Source organism: Ornithorhynchus anatinus, chromosome 9 (genome assembly GCF_004115215.2).
Source record: "Ornithorhynchus anatinus isolate Pmale09 chromosome 9, mOrnAna1.pri.v4, whole genome shotgun sequence".
Lineage (NCBI taxonomy): Eukaryota > Metazoa > Chordata > Mammalia > Monotremata > Ornithorhynchidae > Ornithorhynchus > Ornithorhynchus anatinus.
In genome coordinates this window covers 11,719,313-11,728,988 of record NC_041736.1, presented here as the reverse complement: position 1 = coordinate 11,728,988, position 9,676 = coordinate 11,719,313, and the positions used below count along the sequence as shown (strand labels likewise).

Below are 9,676 nucleotides of genomic sequence, written 5' to 3'. Positions count from 1 at the left end.
AGGCTTGCCAAAATATACTGCAAGGGATTTCTAGAGGAAAACGGAACATTAACCTGAACTTGTAAAAACTATATGTCCACTTAAGCAGATGTTGTGGTACAATTTACAAGGATAGGGAGGCTTTACAGCCTCTATCGAAACATCCGCGGTTCATTTCGGGGCCAAGAACGCCTCCAAAATCTGTTTCTAATTTTACAGAAATCCTTTGAAATTTGGCACGGTTTGAAAAAAGGACGTGGAAAAAAAAAACACCCTGTCTTAGGTCCGGCCTCCAAATGTGAAAGCAGACTGCTTCTTTTCAACTGCTCACACTGATCTAGTGAACCACACTCGGGAGGGAGACTTCTCCTTTCAAAAGCACATCTGGAAACATGAAGGTCTGTATCTGAAACTTAGAGTAAGTTTATCTGAGAAAAGGAACAGCATCATTGAGAATTTTTCAGTTGTTAAGTTGGCGAGGTCCCGTTCAATAACTGCTTATTTGTCCAGGTTGGGTGGAAAGGGCAGAGTGTAACTATCCTAAATGTAGTGTAAGAAACATTTATACTTGCCGAGTTGGAAGGATTCCAGCGATTAGAGTCTAATCTGCGAAAGATGACCACTGTGCGCTTTGTGAGGTGGGAGGGGGAAGATTTAAGGTGTAAGCAGAACCTTCCTTTGCTCCTATTTAGTCAACATTGTAAACGTAACTCATTTTCTCTGATGCAGACCTGGCTAAAAATTATATTTGGTGTGATCACCTGTGTTCTACTTGCCTTGTTAGTGGTGTGCATTGTTTTACGTCCATTAAGAGGTAAGTCTATTTTATCACTTCTTGCATCTATCCAGAAAGTCCTGGAAAATGTGACCTTTCTCTCCCTGTTCAAAAATGACCTAAGTCTTCTAAAATGGAACTGGTGAAATCTTAGCCTGTTGGTCCAATTAAGTTTCTTAAAAAAATTGATGACTGGCTTGATATCCTGAAGAACTGAAGACACCAACTGTGAGAGATGCAGAACGTTCTTTCAAGTAGGAAAAATATCTCTGCCTTTATTTTGAGAGGTAAAGAGTAATGAGCTTGAAGAGTTTTTTTCCTACTTTATCACCTGTGCTCTCTATGATGTAAAGCTAGGCTGAAGATGTGGTAGTTCTTCAGTTGGGGTATGCGGGGTGGGGGTATTCCACTGATCTGGCAGCTCTCATGTGAGTGCTTTCAAAGAGAGGGGAGAAAGCAGAGTCATTTCTTCCCCCTGTCCTGCAGTCTTCCTGACACTTAGGTCCTGAGCTGCCCTTTCTGGGAGCAGTAGAAACAGTCCCTGTCCAATCCCCAGTGACAACAGAGGGTATGTGCCCTGGACATGGAGACACCTGCAAGTATGGACAGGCTGTTCTTTTGCCACAAGTGGATCCAGGCCAAACTCAGGGAGGGTTCATGTTTACTAAAAAAAAACAACATCTGTATATACTTTGCTCTCCTTGGCTCTGTCCACACATACCCTCCCCAGCCCTCTCATCCCTTCTCTAGGGAGTTCGGGCCCTGAGACTCTTTTTATCCAGGGAGCAGAGTCACAGCCAACCTGAACTTCCAATCCACTCTTTCCCCTCCCTTTCATCTAGCCCATCATCCCCTGGTTCAGTGAAGAGGGATAGCGGATCAATGAATCAATCAGTTAATGGTATTTATTGAGCGCTTGCTATGTGTAGAGCAGTGTACTACGTGGTTGGGAGATTACAGTAGAAGTTGTAGGCAGGATCCCAGATCATCAGGATCTTAGGTGGATGAGAACACTGAGTGCTTGTGTGTACATTTATGGAAACCTTACACAAAGGTTTTCTGTGTTTTTTTATGGTATTTGTTAACCATTTAATAATGTTGATATTTGTTAAGCGCTTACTATGTGCAGAGCACTGTTCTAAGCTCTAGGGTAGATACAAGGTAATCAGGTTGTCCCATGTGAGGCTCACAGTCTTCATCCCCATTTGACAGATGAGGTAACTGAGGCACAGAGAAGTTAAGTGACTTGCCCACAGTCACACAGCTAAGTGGCAGAGCCGGGATTCGAACCCATGACCTCTGACTCCCAAGCCCGGGCTCTTTTCACTGAGCCACACTGCTTCTCACAACCATTTGCTACATACTGTACTAAGTGTTGGGGTAGACACAAGCTAATTAGGTTGAACACAGTCTGTGTCCCATGTGGGGCTCACTTTCTTAATCCCCATTTTACAAATGAGGTAACTGAGGCATAGAGAAGTTAAGAGACTTGTCCAAAGTCACACAATAGAATCCTAAATCTTTCTGACTCCCAGGGAGTTGATTGAAAAGGGAAATCATCTTCAGGAATTATATGCAGAAGAGGGGTAAGTGGTGGGAATGTGTGTTTCAAGAGGGGAGGGGAAGCTGTCTGCCAGATTCCGGACATACAGTGTGGAAACTCTCCGTGGCTTAGATAAATGATGATCTCTTTATATATGTGGGTTTGAAATATGTAGGCTTTGAATGAGAGAGATTTCAGCTCACGGGGATTGAAAGACTGCAAATAAAGTTGAACTGGAACTACTCTACTACAGTTCTCCATTTAAAACCATTAGGTCCCAGTTTCTGTTGTTCTGTACAAAGACGGGAGGTTGAACTGTTAGCAAATCCAAGCAGTAGGAGAAAACCACCTAGTGGGGGCAAAGGAAATAATGGTTTCTAGGTAATCAATAAATAAATCAATCAGTGATATTTACTGAGACCCGTGTGCAGAGTCTTATACTAAAACACTTGGAAGAGTATAATACAATATTGGTAGATGTGATCCATAAATATGTCAGGAAGGCCAAGAGCCTAGAAAGGAGTATGAATTCAGAAGTCTATACTGTTCTCTCTTGGAAAATAAAAGCTTTGCACTACCATTTGGGTTCCATAGCTTTAGATGTAGATGCTGGTTGAAAATATGACAGATATCTGTTTATGTACAAGGAAGCACTCTACAAACTTTGCACTATTATTTGGGTTGGGTGGGTTTAGATGATGCAGGTTGAAAATATCATAGACATCTGTTTGTGCAGAAGGAATGATTCCTGTCGTCTTGAGAATTTGCACCGTTAAACTAGAGGAGAAAATATCTCATGCAAATAAGTAGCTCACTATTTTGGAATTATCAGCTGAAAACAAACTCTTTTGTTCTCAAAGCCCCTCTGTGAGCAGGACTGTCTCCTGACAGAAGTCCTAGAGGACTTTCCCAGGCTTCCAGAAAAGAAAAGACTATCAAAGGGATGAAGTGTTTGTAGTAGAAGCCCTTACCTGTTCAGAACGGTTCTGGCAGCAAAATGAAAAATATACTAGAGAGGGGAGAGAATGGAGGCAGGAAAACTGCTGCAGTAGTTAAACTGGGATACGATGAGGTCCCAGACCAGGATGGAGACTGATTGGAAGAAGAGCAAGGGATGGGTCTGGGGAAGGTTGCAGCGGAAAAACTGACTGAATTTAGCAACAGACTGAATATAAAAGTTGAAGGAGAATAGAGTCAAGAATAACACTTAAGTTTGCTTGCTTGAGAAGTAGAGAGAATGGTTGTGATGTTGACTGTTCTGGGAAAATTAGGTGGAGAAGTAGAATTGAGAGGGATTATGAAGAATTCAGTTTTAGACATACTGAGCTTGAGATGGCACGAGACGCAGCTTTTGCAAAGAATACCAGTTTCCTAGAATCTATACTGACTCAGTTCCCTCTTCTAACTACAAAACACAATCATCGGGTTTCTCCTATTGCAACATTTTCAGAATATAGGAGTTAAAGTTCCACCAAAATGTAAAATCCTGTATTGTGCTATCTAAAAAAGTTTCATAAGGAAGTAACTCTGCATTGTGTAGAACAGTAACTCTTTAGAAGCATCCCTTTATTTCCTCAACTTGGCAGTGGCCATGTTGATTGGCAAACTATGTTAGGAAGATGTAAAATTTCACTAACATTGTCTGTCATGAATACTCTCCCCTAGATTTGCATGAGAGCTAACATACAAAGTCCTATTATTAATCACAATTCTCTAATAGAGCTGATAGCCTGGGGAAATGATTGTCAAATTCTTATTTCAAATTCTTAGGATAATACCAAGACATTCCACCCAACATTTTAAATTAGAAGCTAAAAAGTGTTCGTCCTGAGGTATAAAGCAAGACAAATTTTAAAAAGCTTTTTCAGAAGAGTAACCAGTTTAAGTTAGATGCTTATTTGCTTAAATAATATTTGCTATAATCCATTTTGATAGTACATTTAAAAAGCCAAAAACAGTCTCAAACAGTTGTGCATACCCAAGATGTGTTTGTTCACAAGAAGAATGGAAGTAGCCTGGTCTAGTGGAAAGAGCACGGCCCTGGAAATCAGACGATCTGTGTTCTTATCCCGGCTCCGCCACTTGTCTGCTATGCTACCTTGGGCGAGTCATTTAAATTCTCTGTGCTTCAGTTCACTTATCTACAAAATGGGGATTCAATATCTGTTCTCTCCCCTACTTTGACAGTGAGCCCCTTGTGGGACTTGATTATCTTGTATCTATCCCAGCGCTTTGTACAGTGCTTGGCCCATAGCTCTTAACAATCATTATTATTATCACTAATGATAATAATGATCAGTGGTATTTACTGAATGTTTATTATGTGTAGAGCACTGTATAAAGTGCTTGGGAGACTACAATACAACAGAGTTAGCCATCACGTTCCCAGCTCATAACAAGCTTATAGTCTAGAGGGGGAGACAGACATTAACATGATTGAATAAGTAATTGATGACATATAATTACCTAAATAAATACTTAAGTGCTGTGAGGTTGGGGGTGGGATAAATATTAAATGTTCAAAGGTCACAGATCCAAGCACATAGACGATGCAGGAGGGAAAGCGAACCGGGGAAAAGAGGTTTAATCAGGGGAGGACTCCTGGAGGAGGTGATATCATTGTTATTATTAGTATTGTCTTAATTTGTGTGACTAGGCCTTTGGAATTCCATAAATAATAATTACAGCTTACATAGGGTTGAAGAAGTTGGATGTAAATAGTAATCATTTGCAGAGAAGATGAGAGAACAGGTCTTTCAAGTTTAAAATGTAAGCAGGGTCTAAATTGTGAATCAAACTTTAAAAAACATCTTAAGAGGTTTAGGCTTGTTTGCCTTTGGCATGATACAACTTTTTATTGTTCAGAAAGGAGAAAGAAGATCTGAAAAGTTGCTGGTCTTGGAAAGTTGATGAATTATAAAATAGCTCTATAATTGAATGTAAATAAATCAAATTTGTAGTCTATATTTCTCATAAAATACATGTGGGCTATAAATCAAAAGGAACTGTAACTTGGCAAATTTATTTTGGGTTTTGCCACCCCAGATTATATGATGAATCCAAGTCTTAGTACAGTCTCACAACATGGTATAGGTTTACCTGTCTCTGATGTCCTAAATGAAGTGTGCTATTACTTGGCCAAAATTGTCTATAAGTGAAGGTGACTTTGGCATGAAATTTTCATGAACTTGTTGGATGTTGAAGGTTGAAATAATAAGTAAAAAAATTAAGATAGAAAGGAAGTTAAAATGATGCTTGAGCTACAAGACTCAGTATAAGGAGCAAATATTACTGAAATGGTGAATTCCCTGGAATCCTTGAAGAATTTTATTTGGAAAATGAATAAGAAAGTGTTTGAATATAAAATTATAAATGATTTCCCTCTCTGATCTCTTATTAAGATTTTTATTTTAGAAATGTGTCCTCTGTAAATGTAATGAAAAAGCTCTACTTTATCATACAGATGTCATACATATCATACAAGTAACACTGGGCTAAGAACTGATTTTTTATGTACTACCAAATGAATGTACTAACCCACTGATAACCACTGCCTGGACATGCCAAAAATATTTTGTGGCCTAAACCATATGATACCAATTGTTGATAATCAAAAACTTTGCTAAAGCCAAGAGCTGTTCCACCATCCCTTTTCTTTGATCATCATGTCTTGACTAATGATCTAACAACTTAAACAGAATCCAAAATACGATAAACATTAAATTTTCTGAAAAGATAGGAAGAAGGGCTCATAACTGTTAGTGAATCACAGCTTTTATTTGTAAATTGCATCATAATTGAAGTCATTTTTGCTTTTTCACTAACGTAAAAGGCAGGAAAATACAATTCATTCAAACATAGCTAATTAAAGTGTTTAAGTAGCTTTTGAGCAAACATGCAAGAGATGGGTCAACAAATTGTATATAAAGACACTAGTCAGAAATAAGTGAAAACATAAGAAATGCCAGATGTGTATGCATAAGACAGGCTGTGCTTTTAAAATTAATGTGTAGATATTGCAGACTGGGTGGATGAAAAATGATAATGCCACATATATGGTTTCAGCACAATTAAAAGACTGTAATTCAGCAGCAGAAAGCTATTAGTAAAGATAGAGATGAAACTCTTGTAAAAAAAAGCATTATGTCTATATTAGAAATTGCATTCTCTGGTTTAGCACAAAATTGTCATGAAAGAAAGTGAATACATTGTTGAGCTCAGAACTCCTTTAGCAGAGAAGTCGTTTTCTAAATCTGGGTATTTAAGCAAAAAATTGCCTCCTATTGAACTAACCTAATTATCAGTGGTTTTTTTCACTGGTTCTAGTATCAATTCCCCTACTTAACTTGTATGTGGCCTTGGGAAGTGACTTTATTTCTATTTCCCTCGGGTTCTTTATAAAATGGAGGTAAAATACATGTTCTCTGTCCCTCTTGGACTGTGAGCTCCATGTAGGAAGGGGACTAGGACCCTGGATTCTTCACTCCCAGTTCCATTTTTCTGCTAGGCCATGATGGCTTCACATGTTTCTGACTAGCCCTAGGCCAGTCATTTGTCTGGACTTACACCACCAAACATTCTGGTATTCATCAAGCTTGTGTCCTGCCTGGTACCAATATGAAACCAGATGCTGGTATGCCCATTTTTAATTTTCGGCACCTAACTTCCCTCCACCGGAGCTCCTGCTGCTGAGTTCCACCCTTGTTCTTGTGGGCAGGGTACTCACCAGCAGACAGGAGTGACTGGTGGAAGAGGAATATCATTTAGAATTCAGAAATTGAGTTCAAGGATTTCTAAAATAGCATGTGGACAGCAGCGTGGCTCAGTGGAAAGAGCCCAGGCTTGGAAGTCAGAGGTCATGGGTTCGAATCACGGCTCCGCCGCTAGTCAGCTGTGTGACTGTGGGCAAGTCACTTAACTTCTCTGTGCCTCAGTTCCCTCATCTGTAAAATGGGGATGAAGACTGTGAGCCTCACATGGGACAACCTGATTACCCTGTATCTACCCCACCGCTTAGAACAATGCTCTGCACATAGTAAGCGCTTAACAAATACCAACTTTATCCAAGATTGTCAGGTCATTGGTCAGGTCAGGCAAGTAGACAGTGAAAAGTCTACTATAATCACAGCCATATTACAATGAGTCAGTCAATCATATTTATTGAATGCTTACTGTGTGCAGAGCACTCTACTAAGCACTTGGGAGACTACAAAATAACAGACACATTCCCTATCTGCCAGGATGACGGCAGAAGTAGACACTGCATCTCCAAAATAAGACACTTTCCAAAGACCAGGCAACTACAAAAAACAGTAGCTAGCATAAGCTTATTGTTACAAACTGTAACAGTAATTTCAGTAAGGTCCTTGTGAGCAGGAAATGTCTACCAACTCTGTTATATTGTACTCTCCCAAGTGTTTTGTACAGCACACGGTATACAGTAAGTGCTCAATAAATCCGATTGACACTTATCATTGTTGTGAATCTGAATTTCCGTTCTTCTCTCTGGCTTTCTTTTTGAAGTTAAGCATTATACCAGTGATTTTTCAATCACATCCATCCTTTCGTATCCTGTGAAAAGTTAACTTATTCTTGACTTCAAGATGGAAATATAGGACATGCTTTTTTTCTTCCTAAAAGAAATGTGACTTCCTCTAGACTACACATGTCAGCTTGATTGTTGGCATTTCCTTTATTCGAATTAATGGAACCAAGAGCTGTCAAGATAAATAAAAATGGGTGTCAATCCATTGATGATACATATTTGTGTCATGGTACATACTGAGCTGGTTATAAACTAGTAACATTATCCTAAAGGTCTTTAAGTAAGTGAATTCCTCTTGTTGCTATTTTTTAATAATTCTCACAGTCAAAAATTGTAGTAATAATGATATTTTGATCAACTTGATCACTTTCATATGAAAACCTCAGAACCAGCCACAATAAAAAAAAATCCCAAATCATCACCATAGTGGAGAAGGGAAGTGAAAAGACAATTTTAAACTTTTATGCAATTAAACATTAGTAGAGAAGCAGCGTGGTTTAATGGAAAGAGCACAAATTTAGGAGTTGGAGGTCGTGAGTTCTATTCCCGGCTCCACCGGCACAATCAGCTGTGTGATTTTGGGCAAGTCACTCAATTTATCTTTGGAGATTGACTGTGAGCCCCGCGTGGACAACCTGATTACCTTGTGCTTAAACAGTGCTTAACCTCAGTGCTTAAAACAGTGCTTGGCACATAGTAAATGTTTAACAAATACCATCATCATTATTATTATTCCCCCAAATCACTTCCTTAATCTTAACCTTTAATCTTTATATTCTCAGTAATGCCTGAACATGAATTCTGAATTTTCATCATCTGTAGTGTTTCTCATCCCACAATTTTTGTGTTTCTCTTTCTTCACTTTTAAACTGTTTTATATAATCCTGATCCCTCAGAGAATTAATTAGTATTGTGCAAATCATTGCCACATTCCAGGTAGATGCAGAATTCTCCACTCAATTGAATTTTTTTAAAGTATCCAAATAAGAATAAGCTAATTTGCCTACTCGATATTTATCTACATTTTCCACTTCATATGGACACGAATAGACTTGTATGATGCAATGAGTAAAAAATTAATTGTCATCATAGATTGCTCAATGAAGCAGATTGTAATTAAAGGAAGTAGGGTGTAAAATACTTTGAAATTAAGGAATGCTGTACAGAGTCATTTTCTATACCTAATAAAGATTCAGGTCAGGCTTTTTTAAATATAAACTTTTAAATGTATCTCGAAAGGCAAGTCACTTTGACTCCCAATTATCCTTGATGTTCCTGTAATTAATCTTGCAAGCCAATTACAAGGGATTCTTGAGAGATCTCAGAAAAATTGGAAAAGGCAAAATCTATGCATTCTGAGCTGGTTTCAAATGAATGGTTTATTATGGGTGGAATGTGATATGTGGAATTGTTACTTATTTTGTCTCTAACACTAGTTAAATAAAGGAGCTCTTACAGAAAATGCTCAAGTCGAGAAGCATTCAGTAATTTAGGGATTGCCTTTATATTTAGTATATTTTCAAGACTTCAAATCTATTGATGCATTTTAATATATATAAAAGATCTCAGCATATGAAAATGCAATTATTGGGGGGAAAATCATTGAACATTAGCTTCAATATTATTTCATTTAAAGTGAATGTTCAGAGGTTTTTGACTTTCAGCAGCTGCCTTGCTGTTTTTCTGAACAATGCAGCATTACACGGAAGCGCACAACAGACACAAACATACCCTCTCATGCTTGCTTTATGTCATTCCCACCTCCACAGTCCAACAGTTCCAAAAAAGACACCATAGCAGCAAAAGCAGTATGTATATGTGTGAATTATTTAAA

At 38.4% G+C, this 9,676-nt stretch overlaps 1 protein-coding gene across 1 annotated transcript in view; it reads left to right on the top strand.

Annotated features, from left to right (window-relative positions):
* The first annotated feature begins 247 nt into the window (after positions 1 to 247).
* The window catches only part of LOC100082270 (fibroblast activation protein alpha), a 57,488-nt gene continuing 48,059 nt past the window's right edge, over positions 248 to 9,676 (top strand). The window contains exons 1-2 of the mRNA XM_001512902.5: positions 248 to 377; positions 709 to 793. Of these exons, the coding sequence (XP_001512952.2) occupies positions 372 to 377; positions 709 to 793 (91 nt within the window). The 5' untranslated portion in view covers positions 248 to 371. The remainder of the gene's footprint in view (positions 378 to 708; positions 794 to 9,676) is intronic.